The following is a 17,556-nucleotide window of genomic DNA, read 5'->3' on the forward strand; positions in this document are numbered from 1 at the left end:
ACATCACACATATATATGGCGGTATGAGACTATAGATCCTGTACAGGAGGATGACATCACACTTATGTATATATGGCGGTATTACAGTCTATAGATCCTGTACAGGAGGATGACATCACACATATATATAGCGGTATTACAGTCTATAGATCCTGTACAGGAGGATGACATCACACTTATGTATATATGGCGGTATTACAGTCTATAGATCCTGTACAGGAGGAGGACATCACACATATATATAGCGGTATTAGACTATAGATCCTGTACAGGAGGATGACATCACACTTATGTATATAGCGGTATTACAGTCTATAGATCCTGTACAGGAGGATGACATCACACTTATACATATAGCGGTATTACAGTCTATAGATCCTGTACAGGAGGATGACATCACACTTATATATGTGGCGGTATTACAGCCTATAGATCCTGTACAGGAGGATGACATCACACTTATGTATATATGGCGGTATTACAGTCTATAGATCCTGTACAGGAGGATGACATCACACATATATATAGCGGTATTAGACTATAGATCCTGTACAGGAGGATGACATCACACTTATGTATATAGCGGTATTACAGTCTATAGATCCTGTACAGGAGGATGACATCACACTTATACATATAGCGGTATTACAGTCTATAGATCCTGTACAGGAGGATGACATCACACTTATATATGTGGCGGTATTACAGCCTATAGATCCTGTACAGGATGCTGACATCACACATATATATGGCGGTATGAGACTATAGATCCTGTACAGGAGGATGACATCACACTTATATATATGGCAGTATTAGACTATAGATCCTGTACAGGAGGATGACATCACACTTATATATGTGGCGGTATTACAGCCTATAGATCCTGTACAGGAGGATGACATCACACTTATATATGTGGCGGTATTACAGCCTATAGATCCTGTCCAGGATGCGGACATCACACATACAGTATATATGGCGGTATTCGACTATAGATCCTGTACAGGAGGATGACATCACACATATATGTGGCGGTATTACAGCCTATAGATCCTGTCCAGGATGCTGACATCACACATATATATGGCGGTATGAGACTATAGATCCTGTACTTGAGGATGACATCACACTTATATACATAGCGGTATTAGACTAGATCCTGTACAGGAGGATGACATCACACTTATGTATATATGGCGGTATTACAGTCTATAGATCCTGTACAGGAGGATGACATCACATTTATATATATGGCGGTATTAGACTATAGATCCTGTACAGGATGCTGACATCACACATATATATGGCGGTATTACAGCCTATAGATCCTGTCCAGGAGGATGACATCACACTTATGTATATGGCGGTATTACACTATAGATCCTGTACAGAATGATGACATCAGGGTCATGTGACATCGCTGACAGTCAGGCCCCGTTCCTGGGAAATGTGACGCCGTGACACCAGCTACATCCTTATGTCTTTATCTACAGGTCTATACCTGAGCCCCCAATGTCTGGCAGAGCCCCTCATACAGTTCTCGTGTCCTCAGATGGGTGACGTTTGGCCTCAGGAGACTCGGCTCCTCCACCAGTACTCTTGCCGGAGTCTCCTCTAAGATCTTTTCGTACTTGGCGACGTTCAGAGCCAGTCTCATGTTATAGGGATCTGAAAGAGAAATAGAGAGACTGACTGCGTCCTGAAGAGACTGCAGTACCCCACATGTCCAGGTGTGGCGTCGTTCCTGTAATTAATCAGCGCTGGGTGTAGGACAAGTTATAATTCCTATTGTGTCTGTATTTGGAATGGAGGAGCATCCGTCCTACTTGTTGACAGTTTCCATGTAGACACACGTTTTCTTGCTCCGTATTTGATACGTGCTGATAGAGTTGATGGTGATGTGGAGATGTGGATACATACCGTGCAGAAGACACTCCCTGGAGAGATATAACGCCCCTGACACATTCCCCGCCTGCAAAAGAGCAGATTGTCAGTAACCCAGACATTGTAATATGGCGGCACAGACCAGGCACACCGCTGCTCCAGACTAACCCTCCGCCATCCCCTGCATGAAGATGTGCACACCCCGCATGTAGGATATCCATAGGCAAGGGTTAATACAATGCTGTTACCGCTTCTCACCACCCCGATCTTCCCCAAACCTGGAACTGGGGTCTCAGCCCCATCCCCCTGTAACGGAGAATCCAATACCCACTCATAATACTGCCATCCAAAGCCGAATAATAATCCCACACAATACTGCCATCCAAAGCCGAATAATAATCCCACACAATACTGCCATCCAAAGCCGAATAATAATCCCACACAATACTGCCATCCAAAGCGGAATAATAATCCCACACAATACTGCCATCCAAAGCCGAATAATAATCCCACACAATACTGCCATCCAAAGCCGAATAATAATCCCACACAATACTGCCATCCAAAGCCGAATAATAATCCCACACTATACTGCCATCCAAAGCCGAATAATAATCCCACACAATACTGCCATCCAATGCCGAATAATAATCCCACACAATACTGCCATCCAAAGCGGAATAATAATCCCACACAATACTGCCATCCAAAGCGGAATAATAATCCCACACAATACTGCCATCCAAAGCGGAATAATAATCCCACACTATACTGCCATCCAATGCCGAATAATAATCCCACACTATACTGCCATCCAATGCCGAATAATAATCCCACACTATACTGCCATCCAAAGCCGAATAATAATCCCACACAATACTGCCATCCAAAGCGGAATAATAATCCCACACAATACTGCCATCCAATGCCGAATAATAATCCCACACAATACTGCCATCCAATGCCGAATAATAATCCCACACAATACTGCCATCCAAAGCGGAATAATAATCCCACATAATACTGCCATCCAATGCAGAATCATAATCCCACATAATACTGCCATCCAATGCCGCATTTACTAGAAAATGGAATAAAATGCTAAGTGCGGTGAAATTGCAAACAAAGTGCATTTCCACAATAGTTTTTTGAGGTTTTTATTTACCGTGGTCACTATATGGTAAAACTGATGGGGCAATATGATTCCAAAGGTCATTAAGAGCACATAGATACCAAACATATATAGTTTTGTTTTTTTGCTTTTTTTTAAGTGGTGGAATAAAATGTAAACATTTGTAAGAATTTTTTTTGTGTATTTCACCATTTTCCAAAACCCTTAGTGTCTCCTTTTGTTGGGACCTGGGGCTGGGTGGGGGCTTATTTTTTGCTCCCAAAGCTGACCTTTTTATTGATACCATCAATGTTTTGATCGCCTTTTATTGCAATATTGTGCCAATTAAAAAAACACTTAATAATAAGGTCACTGGCCCTTTAAGTACAATATTAGAAAGCAAAGGCTGATGTGACTCAGCGCAGGGATATCTTGGCTGTTGGTGAACAGAAGGGGTTAATGAGTTCTTCCTGATTATTTCTCCATATGTGTCTGGACCCCCAACCCCACTGCTTCATAAGAGAGAGGAGAGGAGAGGAGAGAGCGCTCAGAATGAAAAGCGGGATACGTCTCTGGATTTCTGTGTTTGATGGTCAGCGACGGATCCTGCGTCCATAGGCTTCCATTATAGCCGACGACAGACAGCGCAGGATCCGTCGCTGAGCGATTTTCCGAAGTGAAGAAAAAATGTTCCTCTGAACGTTTTGTCCGCATGACGGACCGCTATTTTCCGACGGATCCAGTGCAGGACGGATGAAACAGATGGCCATCCATCACAGTCCGTCGCTAATACAAGTCTATCGGAAAAAACAGGATCTAGTAGAATAATTTGCAGGATCCTGTTTTTTCAAAACTCGACGGATTTCGACGGGAGGAAAAAGACGGAAGTGTGAAAGAGGCCTAACAGTTTAAGGGATAATATATCTATATAAACTATTATATATTACATTGATATTCCCCAGTTACATCCTGTATTATACTCCAGAGCTGCACTCACTATTCTGCTGGTGCAGTCACTGTGTACATACATTACTGATCCTGAGTTACATCCTGTATTATACTCCAGAGCTGCACTCACTATTTTGCAGGTGCGGTCACTGTGTACATACATTACATTACTGATCCTGAGTTATATCCTGTATTATACTCCAGAGCTGCACTCACTATTCTGCTGGTGCAGTCACTGTGTACATACATTACATTACTGATCCTGAGTTATATCCTGTATTATACTCCAGAGCTGCACTCACTATTCTGCTGGTGCAGTCACTGTGTACATACATTACTGATCCTGAGTTATATCCTGTATTATACCCCAGAGCTGCACTCACTATTCTGCTGGTGCAGTCACTGTGTACATTGTTATGATCCGGTGACCCTGGAGCTGCATGAGACTTTCTCTGGAGTAGGTGGTACCTGTACTGACTGCAGACCCTAAACTGACACCGCAACTAGAAGTAGCCGTGGGATGTACCTAACACATCCTAAACACCTCAACACAGCCGGAGGACTAAATACCCCTATAGATGGAAATGGGAATTCTATCTTGCCTCATAGCAGAACCCCAAAGGATAGGCAGCCCCCCACAAATATTGACTGTGAGTATAAGAGGAAAGACACACGCAGGCAGAAAACAGGATTTAGCAAAAGAGGCACTTCTAGCTAAATAGAAAAGGATAGGACAGAATTCTAAGCGGTCAGTATTAAAAACCTAAAAATATCCACAGCAGATAATACAAATATTCTACATCTAACTAAAGACATAGAATGTATATCTGCTTCTCCTGAGAATCCAGCATGACTGAAAAATCCAAACAAAGTCTAAGCTGGACAAAAACAATGAATTGCACTGAATTGTAAAGCACACTGCATGTGTGCACAGAGACAAAAAACAGACACTTATCTTAGCTGAATTGACAGCAGGGCATGAGGAGCCAGAGAGAGATGCAATCCCTCCAAGAACAATGGACAACTGGCAGGGACTCATGGATCCTGCACACCTAAATACCTAGTAGAGCTGCAATAAGCAGAAACACCTGCCCTGGATTCCAACCCAGAGACAACTGCACTACCACCAACAACCACTGGAGGGAGCCCAAGAGCAGAATTCACAACAGTACATACATTACATTACTGATCCTGAGTTACATCCTGTATTATACCCCAGAGCTGCACTCACTATTCCACTGGTGCAGTCACTGTGTACATACATTACATTACTGATCCGGAGTTACATCCTGTATTATACCCCAGAGCTGCACTCACTATTCTGCTGGTGCAGTCACTGTGTACATACACTACATTACTGATCCTGAGTTATATCCTGTATTATACCCCAGAGCTGCACTCACTATTCTGCTGGTACAGTCACTGTGTACATACATTACTGATCCTGAGTTACATCCTGTATTATACCCCAGAGCTGCACTCACTATTCTGCTTGTGCAGTCACTGTGTACATACATTACATTACTGATCCTGAGTTACATCCTGTATTATACCCCAGAGCTGCACTCACTATTCTGCTGGTGCAGTCACTGTGTACATACATTACTGATCCTGAGTTATATCCTGTATTATACCCCAGAGCTGCACTCACTATTCTGCTGGTGCAGTCACTGTGTACATACATTACATTACTGATCCTGAGTTATATCCTGTATTATACCCCAGAGCTGCACTCACTATTCTGCTGGTGCAGTCACTGTGTACATACATTACATTACTGATCCTGAGTTACATCCTGTATTATACTCCAGAGCTGCACTCACCATTCTGCTGGTGCAGTCACTGTGTACATACATTACATTACTGATCCTGAGTTACATCCTGTATTATACTCCAGAGCTGCACTCACTATTCTGCTGGTGCAGTCACTGTGTACATATATTACTGATCCTGAGTTACATCCTGTATTATACCCCAGAGCTGCACTCACTATTCTGCTGGGGCAGTCACTGTGTACATACATTACATTACTGATCCTGAGTTACATCCTGTATTATACTCCAGAGCTGCACTCACTATTCTGCTGGTGCAGTCACTGTGTACATACATTACTGATCCTGAGTTATATCCTGCATTATACCCCAGAGCTGCACTCACTATTCTGCTGGTGCAGTCACTGTGTACATACATTACATTACTGATCCTGAGTTACATCCTGTATTATACTCCAGAGCTGCACTCACTATTCTGCTGGTGCAGTCACTGTGTACATACATTACATTACTGATCCTGAGTTATATCCTGTATTATACTCCAGAGCTGCACTCACTATTCTCCTGGTGCGGCCACTGTGTACATACATGACATTACCTTTCTCACTGACTTCGATCACATGGGATATTAGATTTCTCCGCTTTCCTACCACTGACCACCAGGGATGTTTAGATGGGAGTTAACCCTTGTGGTGTCAGCTCCGCAGGTTAGACATAGACTGTGATCCGATTTGCTCTCGATCTTACGCCAGTTTCACAATATATGAAATTCTGAAGCTGAGAGTTCTGTAACTAATTACACAGATTCTCTTTGTCCTTTCTCCGACCACAGGATGGAAATGAAAATCAGGCAAATCTGAAGCTAATGTGAAATGGAGCGGAGCGCTCCGTCAGCAAATTCTGATATTTCAGATTTTAGGATTTTGCTGTGAGGAATAAGGGTACTGTCACACTCTGCAACTTTCCAATGATCACGACCTGCGATACGACCTGGCTGTGATCGTTGGAAAGTCGTTGTGTGGAGCTGTCACACAGACCGCTCTCCAGCGACCAACGATGCCGAAGGCCCCGGGTAACCAGGGTAAACATCGGGTAACTAAGCGCAGGGCCGCGCTTAGTAACCCGATGTTTACCGTGGTTACCAGAGTAAAAGTAAAAAAAACCAAACAGTACATACTCACATTCCGGTGTCCTTCAGGTCCCTTGCCGTCTGCTTCCCGCTCTGACTGAGTGCCGCCGTAAAGTGAAAGCAGAGCACAGCGGTGACGTCACCGCTGTGCTCTGCTCTGGCCGGCAGTCAGTCAGAGCGGGAAGCAGACGGCAAGGGACCTGAAGGACACCGGAATGTGAGTATGTACGGTTTGTTTTTTTTTACTTTTACGCTGGTAACCACGGTAAACATCGGGTTACTAAGCGCGGCCCTGCGCTTAGTAACCCGATGTTTACCCTGGTTACAAGCGAACGCATCGCTGGATCGCTGTCACACACGCCGATCCAGTGATGACAGCGGGAGATCCTGCGACGAAAGAAAGTTCCAAACGATCTGCTACGACGTACGATTCTCAGCAGGATCCCTGATCGCTGCTGCGTGTCAGACACTGCGATATCGTATGGATATCGCTGGAACGTCACGGATCGTACCGTCGTAGCGACAAAAGTGCCACTGTGAGACGGTACCCTTAGGATTGCGATGTTTCCCTTGTACAATTGTTTGTATTTGATTATTATCACACAATCGCATGGGTGACAACAGAGAGTAACAGAGTGGAATAAGCAGCAGCTGCTCATGTCATTTACCTTGTAGTAAGAGAAAGCTAAATAATCCAGTGCGTGTTCCAGCGAGCCCTGGTCCTCAGTGAACCAGCTGCCATAGGAATCGCGAAATTTACTGACTGCTTCCTCCAACCATGGGATAGAGTGGTAGAAATCTTCCATATCATAGGCCACCTGTGGGGTAGAAGGGGCAAAAGGGGCTAAATAATGTGATATACAGTGATATTTGTTACATGTGGTATCAGGGAGGAGGGGCGTTACATTACAGGACAGAGTGAGCAGAGTCATCCCATTATCATTAGAGGATAGAGGCAGCAGAGTCATCTCATTATCATTAGAGGATATAGTCAGCAGAGTCATCTCATCATTAGAGGACAGAGACAGCAGGGTCATCTCATCATTAGAGGACAGAGACAGCAGGGTCATCTCATTATCATTAGAGGATAGAGACAGCAGAGTCATCTCATTATCATTGGAGGATAGAGACAGCAGAGTCATCTCATTATCATTAGAGGATAGAGTCAGCAGAGTCATCTCATTATCATTAGAGGATATAGTCAGCAGAGTCATCTCATCATTAGAGGACAGAGACAGCAGGGTCATCTCATTATCATTAGAGGATAGAGACAGCAGAGTCATCTCATTATCATTAGAGGATAGAGACAGCAGAGTCATCTCATTATCATTAGAGGACAGTCATCTCATTATCATTAGAGGATAGGGTCAGCAGAGTCATCTCATTATCATTAGAGGACAGAGTCAGCAGAGTCATCTCATTATCATTAGAGAATATAGTCAGCAGAGTCATCTCATAATTAGAGAATAGAGTCAGCAAAGACATCTTATTATCATTAGAGGATAGAGACAACAGAGTCATCTCATTATCATTAGAGGGTGGGGTCAGCAGAGTCATCTCATTATCATTAGAGGGCGGGGTCAGCAGAGTCATCTCATTATCATTAGAGGGTGGGGTCAGCAGTCATCTCATTATCATTAGAGGGTGGGGTCAGCAGAGTCATCTCATTATCATTAGAGGGTGGGGTCAGCAGAGTCATCTCATTAGAGGATAGGGTCAGGAGAGTCATCTCGTTATCATTATTGGGTGGGGTCAGCAGATGAGCCCACCCTTCAGCATAAGGAACTTGTGTATTCAATTGTTTCACATCAGTTCAGAACATTTCTCCTTTTTCGGGTGGAGATTGGCACCTTGGTGCGCTGACACATGTTCTGGATTAGTCTAGGGTTTGCCTTGGATCGGTTCCAGACGTTCAGACTTCGGACCGTGCGGTCACATTTCTATCTCGTTTACTTATGATTCAGTTACGTAAATTAAGAATCATCCAGATGAATAAGAATCTGCATTTTCGGCCCATGATGCATTGTGCTGAGGCATGAAGTGTCTGCGAGGGAAGGACGGTGACGGCCTCATGGAGCACAGATTACTGCACATTCACACTGCTCCAGTCATAAACCTCTGAATTACCCTAGACCACCAGGGATGTATTAACCCCACCGCTACTCTAGATCACCAGGATAGCATTAACCCCTCCAATACCGTAGACCGACAGTAACTCCTCCTCTTAACTAGTGTAGCATTCAGTCTACCTCTACCCTAGACCACAAGGGTAATATTAACCCATCATCTGTCCTAGACCAAGAGGAAGCATTAACCCATTCAATACCCTAGGGAAGCATTAGCCCCTCTACTAGCACAGACCACCGAGGAAGTATTAACCCACCAATCCATAACGTAGACCAGTATGGTATCATTGACGCCTTTACTACTCTGGACCACTCGTAAAACATTAACCCATCCACTACTCTAGAGTCTAGACCACTAAGGAACCATTAACCCCTCAACTACCATAGACCTCCAGGTAAGCATTAAGCCATTCATAATCCTAGACCACCAAGAAGGCATTAACCCTTCCAGTACCCTAGACCACCAGGGAAGCATTAACACCTGCATTACCTAAGACCAGCAAGGAACCATTAACCCAATCGCTACCCTAGACCACCAGGGAAGTATTAACTCATCCACTACCCTAGAACATAAAGAAACCATTAACCCAAATGCTACCCTAAACCACCAGGGAAGCATTAACCTACAATAACCAAGACCAGCAAGGAACCATGAAACTAATCGCTACCCTAGACCACCCAGGAAATACACATTAAGCCCACCATTAGGGAAGCTCGTATTCAATACCCTAGAATACGAAGAAAACAGGCTTGTCCTCTCCTATTACCCAAGATCACCATATAGGAACAGCCCCTCCACTGTCCGAGACCACCAGGCAAGAAAGCATAATCCTCCTTCATGACACCAGGCTTGTGTCCTTCCCCAGTCTTATCTCATAGTGCAGGTGGTGGCACCCTGTCTGCACTATATGGGGGTATTATTTGGGCACTATGTGTGGGCGCTACGTCGTCCTGTAAGATTGCACTGTGTAGTGGAGGCAATATTGGTCAGTACACCGGCCTCCTCAGCCTCTATCCCCCATACATAAAGTGGCCTTGCATCCATCTACCTTGCCAATGTGGAAACAGTCATCGGCTGACATGCTGTAGACCTGGTCCGGCTTGTGCAGGACGCGGAGGTGTGAACTGGGTCCACTCTGGAACACTCCTTGTGCCAAACCCTTCACATTCAAGGAGTAGACGTCTTGTAACCTCATGAGAGCTTTGGCTGCTCCTTCAACATCCTCCACCTCTGGAAGCTTCTTCTCCACCTTCTCGTAACCGGCCTTCAGCACTGTAAGGGGGCAATGAAGTTTGGTGACCGTCACATTGGTGGCCTTATAACAGCAATTCCTGACTTCACCAACGGGGATAGAGGCAAAGAAAAGCTGGCACCGGCCATATCTGCAGGATGATCATCCTTGTCATACTGACTGTTTCCACCCCCCACAAGAGGCATTGTGCTCACACTCACACATATATGGGCACACGGGGATTATAGGTACAAGATTTAGTAGGTTTTCTGTACCAGAAAATGCAGCTTTAAATTAAAGGGATGTTATTATAGAAAGTGCAAATCAAACTTTTACCAGTCCCCACAATACCGCCATACAATGCCAAAATAATACCATCATATTATACAATTATTACAGTTTTGTAGGACACTAATAATATTGCCGTAAATATTTTGCACAATATTTCCCATTTATTGCACAAATAACACCGCCATAGAACACCAAAATAATATATAGAGTATTTTAAGAATACTACCGTATAGCTCCCCTATTGCCCTGCTATACACATGTTACAGAATACCGCCGTTAAATGTCTAAAATAATAACAATAAATAATACAACCGTAAAGTATCACAAAAATACCACCATATAGTGCACCTCTTAATGCCCTAGACCATAAGCAAAAAAGCCAACTGCTCATAATTATGCACCAAGTCCACATAATATGGTCATTCAGTGACCAAACAATACTGCCATACAGTGCCAGAATAATAATACCACCATACAATATCTAGATAATACTACCATGCATTTTTCATGCCCAGATGACACCACCATACAATGACTAAATAATACCGCTATAATACTACAACATAGTGCCCAATGGTACGATTATACAATCCCTAAACAATACTCCAAATAGTGCTGCCATATAATGCCCACATAACGCCGTCATGGATTTCCCTCACATTACCACCATTGATTGATCAAATAATACCGCCATACAGTATCCACATAAAAATAGGAAGAATAATTTTCTATCATTCCCACATGATACTATTGTGTAATTTCCATAAAAAATACTAACAATTAATGCTCAAATCAAACCCTTTTCTGGGTGTAAATAATACTGCCATACAGTGCCGAAATTCTGAAGGTTAATATTGAAGCAATTGTCACCTCTGATGTTCTCATCCATCTCTAGACTATGGACCACATTCATCCACTCGGACTGCAGCCTCTTCAGCAGGGTGAATGCAAATATCGGGTCCGACACCGGGGTCCCGGCCGTATGATGGAGGGTCTTCACTTTATTGTAGAACCTAAAAGATAACATATGGATTGTATACAGGACATTGTGGTGTCATCAGACTGATCGGCTTCAATCTCCAGCTCAAAGCCACACTCATGGTCACCGGCTGCCCTGGATTCCTAATGGTTCTTGGGCTGGAAGGGGGTGAAGTTTATACAAACCCCTGGTGGGCCGGGAACATTCCCAGGAGGGATGGATTTGGGGAGAGACTTAAACATGCCCAGAAATGTTGGCAGCTATGTGACGCTGTGCAGATGGTGTAATTACCTAGATAATCAGAGCGTACAATCACATTAATGATCCAAAGTCCCTCTGATGAACAATCAAAGAGAAGAGGTCACTTGACTATAATGAGTATTTTTCCCCCTGGTATAAAAGCCGCTGTTGTCCTGAATCCGGCGATGTTTCTCTTTTGTTTCTACGCCTCTCCGTTCCTGAGATATGGCCTCTTCTTCCTTGTATATAAATCTAGCCTTGTTAGGCAAGTGGGTGTGATCATCAACTTTTCTTCTTGAACACCACGCCCAGTTGGCTAAAAAGACTAGATTTATTAACAGAAATGAGAAGGCTATATCTCAGGAACAGAAGGGCGCAGAAACAAAAGAAAAACATCTCCGGATTCAGGAGAAGAGCGGCATTTACATCAGGTAACAAAATTATGTGTTTATGGCAAGTGGCATTAATGTGGGCTTAGACCACAGCTTAACCCCTTCCCGGGATTTTCCTTTTAATTTTTTTTCCATATTTAGACTTGTGTTTTTTGCAGGACGAGTCATACTTTGGAATGACACCATTCATTTAATTCCTTTTTACAAAAAAGAGTCCTGAAAAAGGGAAAAAAAAATTTAAAAAATGGGATGAAATAATAATAATAATAATAATAATAATAATAATAATAAAAATCCCTCCATTTTTTGGGGTTTTATTTTTAAAACTTGAGATAAAAATAACCTGTTAAAATGATTCCCTGGGTCAGTCCGATAATGGCGCTACCAAACACAGAGAGTTCAACTTTATATTTTGAAAAATTCAGAACTTTAAAATAATAAATAAATCGGTTTGTCCTTTTCTGTGACTCATAACTTTTTTTTTTCTGCAAACGATTTACTTATTTTATTTTTGGGGACTCAACAAAAAAAACCCATAAATTCTATTATTTTTTTTACATTTTTTTTCTTTACTTGTTATTTCTTTACAGCATTTACCATACAGGTAAAACAATTTACTTTTGTAAGATCGATATTTTCTCAAATGTTTGTATTTATTTATTTAATTTTGGAAATGGAAAAATGGGGGGGGGGGGAGGGGGAATTTGAACTATTTTTTGCTTAATAATATTTTTATAATATTTTTGTCATTTTTTTTTAAACTATTTTTAACGCACTTCTTATCCCCTAGGGTAATTTACCTGTGCGTGTTTTTTTTTTTTCACTGCGGCACCCACCATAGAAACATCATCAGCACCCTGCGGGATGGGGGGTATGGGTGGGCATGTACTCCCCCTCAGAAGTCTTTACACTCCGCAGGTGCCGGCTCGTGCTCACCGCCGCACCGCTCACATAAGGCTCTTTGGGTCTTCGGTGATTAGTGGGGTCCCAGCAGTCGGACCCCCCAGTGAACATACATTCCCCTATCTTTGGCCTTTGGATGCAGTCGCAGGCAGATTTCAGACCACCTGAGTCTCCCATAGACATTGGAGCTGAAGTGAAGTCCTGTAGTGTAAAGCATGGAGGACATGGAGGATACAGCAGCCTCCGCTGTGACACCAGGAAGATGTCAGATTACTTCAGTCTCCAGTAGACGATGCCGCTAAGCTGAAGCCACTAACTACAGTTGTATTCTAACAAATCGAAGCTGCAGTGTAAAGCATGGTGGCCATAGGTGAGAGTAGGATTGGAGACTACCAGGTTCACCCTGGAGACAAGATGCTGACTTGTGAATGTCAGCGCAAAATATTTGCGTCTTCTCGCCAAAATCACAGTCGCGTGTCAATCTCCTCAGTGCACGGGACCCGGAATTGGGAAGAATTAACCCTTTAACTGCCATCATGTCAATGGGATTGTGCAGGTCTGGCCTAAAGGGGTTGCTAGTCCCATGCACACCTTATGAACAGGTGTGATCGCTCCCAAGGGGCCTGCAATTCTCTGCCGTGAGTATATAGTGTACGCGCTTATTATGTATAGCGCCATCCCTCAGTATATAGTGTAGTCACTTTTTATGTATAGCACAGTCCCTTAGTATACAGTGGGGCAAAAAAGTATTTAGTCAGTCAGCAATAGTGCAAGTTCCACCACTTAAAAAGATGAGAGGCGTCTGTAATTTACATCATAGGTAGACCTCAACTATGGGAGACAAACTGAGAAATAAAAATCCAGAAAATCACATTGTCTGTTTTTTTATCATTTTATTTGCATATTATGGTGGAAAATAAGTATTTGGTCAGAAACAAACAATCAAGATTTCTGGCTCTCACAGACCTGTAACTTCTTCTTTAAGAGTCTCCTCTTTCCTCCACTCATTACCTGTAGTAATGGCACCTGTTTAAACTTGTTATCAGTATAAAAAGACACCTGTGCACACCCTCAAACAGTCTGACTCCAAACTCCACTATGGTGAAGACCAAAGAGCTGTCAAAGGACACCAGAAACAAAATTGTAGCCCTGCACCAGGCTGGGAAGACTGAATCTGCAATAGCCAACCAGCTTGGAGTGAAGAAATCAACAGTGGGAGCAATAATTAGAAAATGGAAGACATTCAAGACCACTGATAATCTCCCTCGATCTGGGGCTCCACGCAAAATCCCACCCCGTGGGGTCAGAATGATCACAAGAACGGTGAGCAAAAATCCCAGAACCACGCGGGGGGACCTAGTGAATGAACTGCAGAGAGCTGGGACCAATGTAACAAGGCCTACCATAAGTAACACACTACGCCACCATGGACTCAGATCCTGCAGTGCCAGACGTGTCCCACTGCTTAAGCCAGTACATGTCCGGGCCCGTCTGAAGTTTGCTAGAGAGCATTTGGATGATCCAGAGGAGTTTTGGGAGAATGTCCTATGGTCTGATGAAACCAAACTGGAACTGTTTGGTAGAAACACAACTTGTCGTGTTTGGAGGAAAAAGAATACTGAGTTGCATCCATCAAACACCATACCTACTGTAAAGCATGGTGGTGGAAACATCATGCTTTGGGGCTGTTTCTCTGCAAAGGGGCCAGGACGACTGATCCGGGTACATGAAAGAATGAATGGGGCCATGTATCGTGAGATTTTGAGTGCAAACCTCCTTCCATCAGCAAGGGCATTGAAGATGAAACGTGGCTGGGTCTTTCAACATGACAATGATCCAAAGCATACCGCGAGGGCAACGAAGGAGTGGCTTCATAAGAAGTATTTCAAGGTCCTGGAGTGGCCTAGCCAGTCTCCAGATCTCAACCCTATAGAAAACCTTTGGAGGGAGTTGAAAGTCCGTGTTGCCAAGCGAAAAGCCAAAAACATCACTGCTCTAGAGGAGATCTGCATGGAGGAATGGGCCAACATACCAACAACAGTGTGTGGCAACCTTGTGAAGACTTACAGAAAACGTTTGACCTCTGTCATTGCCAACAAAGGATATATTACAAAGTATTGAGATGAAATTTTGTTTCTGACCAAATACTTATTTTCCACCATAATATGCAAATAAAATGATAAAAAAACAGACAATGTGATTTTCTGGATTTTTTTTTCTCAGTTTGTCTCCCATAGTTGAGGTCTACCTATGATGTAAATTACAGACGCCTCTCATCTTTTTAAGTGGTGGAACTTGCACTATTGCTGACTGACTAAATACTTTTTTGCCCCACTGTATAGTGTACTCACTTATGTATAGCACAGTCCCTTAGTATATAACGTACTCACTTATTATACATAGCACAGTTCCTTAGCATATAACGTACTCACTAATTCTGTATAACACCATCGTTAGTTACATAGTTTCCTCTTTTATCATTTATAACATCGTCCCTTATTACATACCATCCTCTCTAGTTATACATGTTGCCGTCCCTTATTATATAGCTTCCTCTGCTGTTATGTACTGTGCTGTCTCTTACATAGTGTATTCTTGTTATTTTTGTTAATCACAGTGCCCTCTTTTATTACATAGCCCCTTCTCTTCTTAGATATAAAATGACTGCTGATGGAGGAGATGGTGACCAGACGACCAGTCCATCAGCTCCTCCATTAGAAAAGAAGCTTTCCCATGCTCCATCAGCCATCATTGCATTATACAGCTAACAAGACAGGACGGTATGTAATAAAAAACAGGGCTCTATATCATCCAATATGTAAGGGACGGTGCTGTACATAACAAGAGAGGGCACTGTATAATAAGGGACGGCAATATACATAATAAAGGAGACAGTGTAATATATATATACATGTATGTGTATGTGGCTATATATATATAATGTAGCTTTGTCGCCATAAAAGGAGGGGGGCCCAGACACCTTTCTTGCACAGGGGCCCCAAGCTGTCAGTGTCTGCCCCTGGACTGCGCTGTGCCGTGTGCCCCATTCAGACTTCTGCTATGGGGCCCCATAATTTCTATGTACGCCCCTGCTGCCGTCCATGACTGAGACGGACTGGTTACTATGGATGTCATATGTGGTTGCCAAGGACGTCCATGCCCCTAGTAACCAGTCTGTCTCTGGTCACTCATTTATCTCAATGGATTGGAAACTAAGCAAAAATGGCCGAACCGGCGCAGACGTATCACAAGTCGGGTGTTTGTACATATGTGTAAGGTTCCCGGACACGAGGGAGGCGTCTCAGCCCTCACAAGGGTTCTCATCTCTTTACTTTACTAATCAGATTTTTGTAGAAAGAAGCTTTATTGACACATTGTCCAAGAAACAAAGCAGAAATTCAATCCAAAGGTGGAAGGCGAAAGAGAAGGGGCGCCATAGTGAAGGCCCACTGTGATCGTTGCTATGGGCATCTAATGGTCTGTCATGTATGCTGCCATTTTGGAATCTGACAACCCCTCTGATGTGAACCTGCAGTTGTATTCGCCATTTTATGACCCATCTCCTGCCAGATTAATAAGGGGGCAAATGTGACCAGTAAGACGTAGACATGGCAACGTGGAGCTCTGCTAGCAGGAGTCCGGGGGCAACCTGTATGGCGGCCACATTGGTAGTCACCGAGCCGTCCCATTACATTAGTATGAAGAGTTCAGCATAGATACGTAGAAAAGTAGACGAGACCGACGGCCGAATGTGAGACCCCGACCACTATGGGGCAGACACACGGCCAGGGCCGGACTGGGACTAAAATTCAGCCCTGGCATTTGAAGTCACACAGGCCCACTTGTCACATGGTGACTGTATAATATCTTTGTACACTTGTAGGTTACAAGAAGTGAGGGGAGTGTAACATGACTATATAACATATAATTACAGCTGTATCCAGCATTACAGCTCAGCCCCCATAGAATGCAATGCAGCACAGCCCCCATAGAATGTAATACAGCACAGCCCCATAGAATGTAATACAGCCAGCACAGCCCCCATAGAATGTAATGCTGCACAGCCCCCATAGAATGTAATGCTGCACAGCCCCCATAGAATGTAATGCTGCACAGCCCCCATAGAATGTAATACAGCACAGCCCCCATAGAATGTAATACAACACAGCCCCCATAGAATGTAATACAGCACAGCCCCATAGAATGTAATACAACACAGCCCCCATAGAATGTAATACAGCACAGCCCCATAGAATGTAATACAACACAGCCCCCATAGAATGTAATACAGCACAGCCCCCATAGAATGTAATGCTGCACAGCCCCATACAATATAATGCAGCACATGCCCATAGAATGGAATGCAGCACAGGCCCATAGAATATAATGCAGCACAGGCCCATAGAATATAATGCAGCACAGGCCCATAGAATATAATGCAGCACAGGCCCATAGAATATAATGCAGCACAGGCCCATAGAATATAATGCAGCACAGGCCCATAGAATGGAATGCAGCACAGCCCCATAGAATATAATGCAGCACAGGC

The 17,556-nt window shown here is 43.5% G+C and overlaps 1 protein-coding gene across 1 annotated transcript in view; it reads right to left on the bottom strand.

Moving 5' to 3' along the window:
• Window positions 1-17,556, bottom strand: part of P4HA3 (prolyl 4-hydroxylase subunit alpha 3) — a 36,801-nt gene that overhangs the window by 12,468 nt on the left and 6,777 nt on the right. Inside the window, exons 2-6 of the mRNA XM_077298793.1 lie at window positions 11,364-11,506; window positions 10,020-10,243; window positions 7,513-7,662; window positions 1,921-1,972; window positions 1,502-1,668 (exon numbers count right to left, since the gene is read on the bottom strand). Of these exons, the coding sequence (XP_077154908.1) occupies window positions 1,502-1,668; window positions 1,921-1,972; window positions 7,513-7,662; window positions 10,020-10,243; window positions 11,364-11,506 (736 nt within the window). The remainder of the gene's footprint in view (window positions 1-1,501; window positions 1,669-1,920; window positions 1,973-7,512; window positions 7,663-10,019; window positions 10,244-11,363; window positions 11,507-17,556) is intronic.

The sequence above is a fragment of the Ranitomeya variabilis genome, chromosome 3 (genome assembly GCF_051348905.1).
Source record: "Ranitomeya variabilis isolate aRanVar5 chromosome 3, aRanVar5.hap1, whole genome shotgun sequence".
NCBI classification, from domain to species: domain Eukaryota; kingdom Metazoa; phylum Chordata; class Amphibia; order Anura; family Dendrobatidae; genus Ranitomeya; species Ranitomeya variabilis.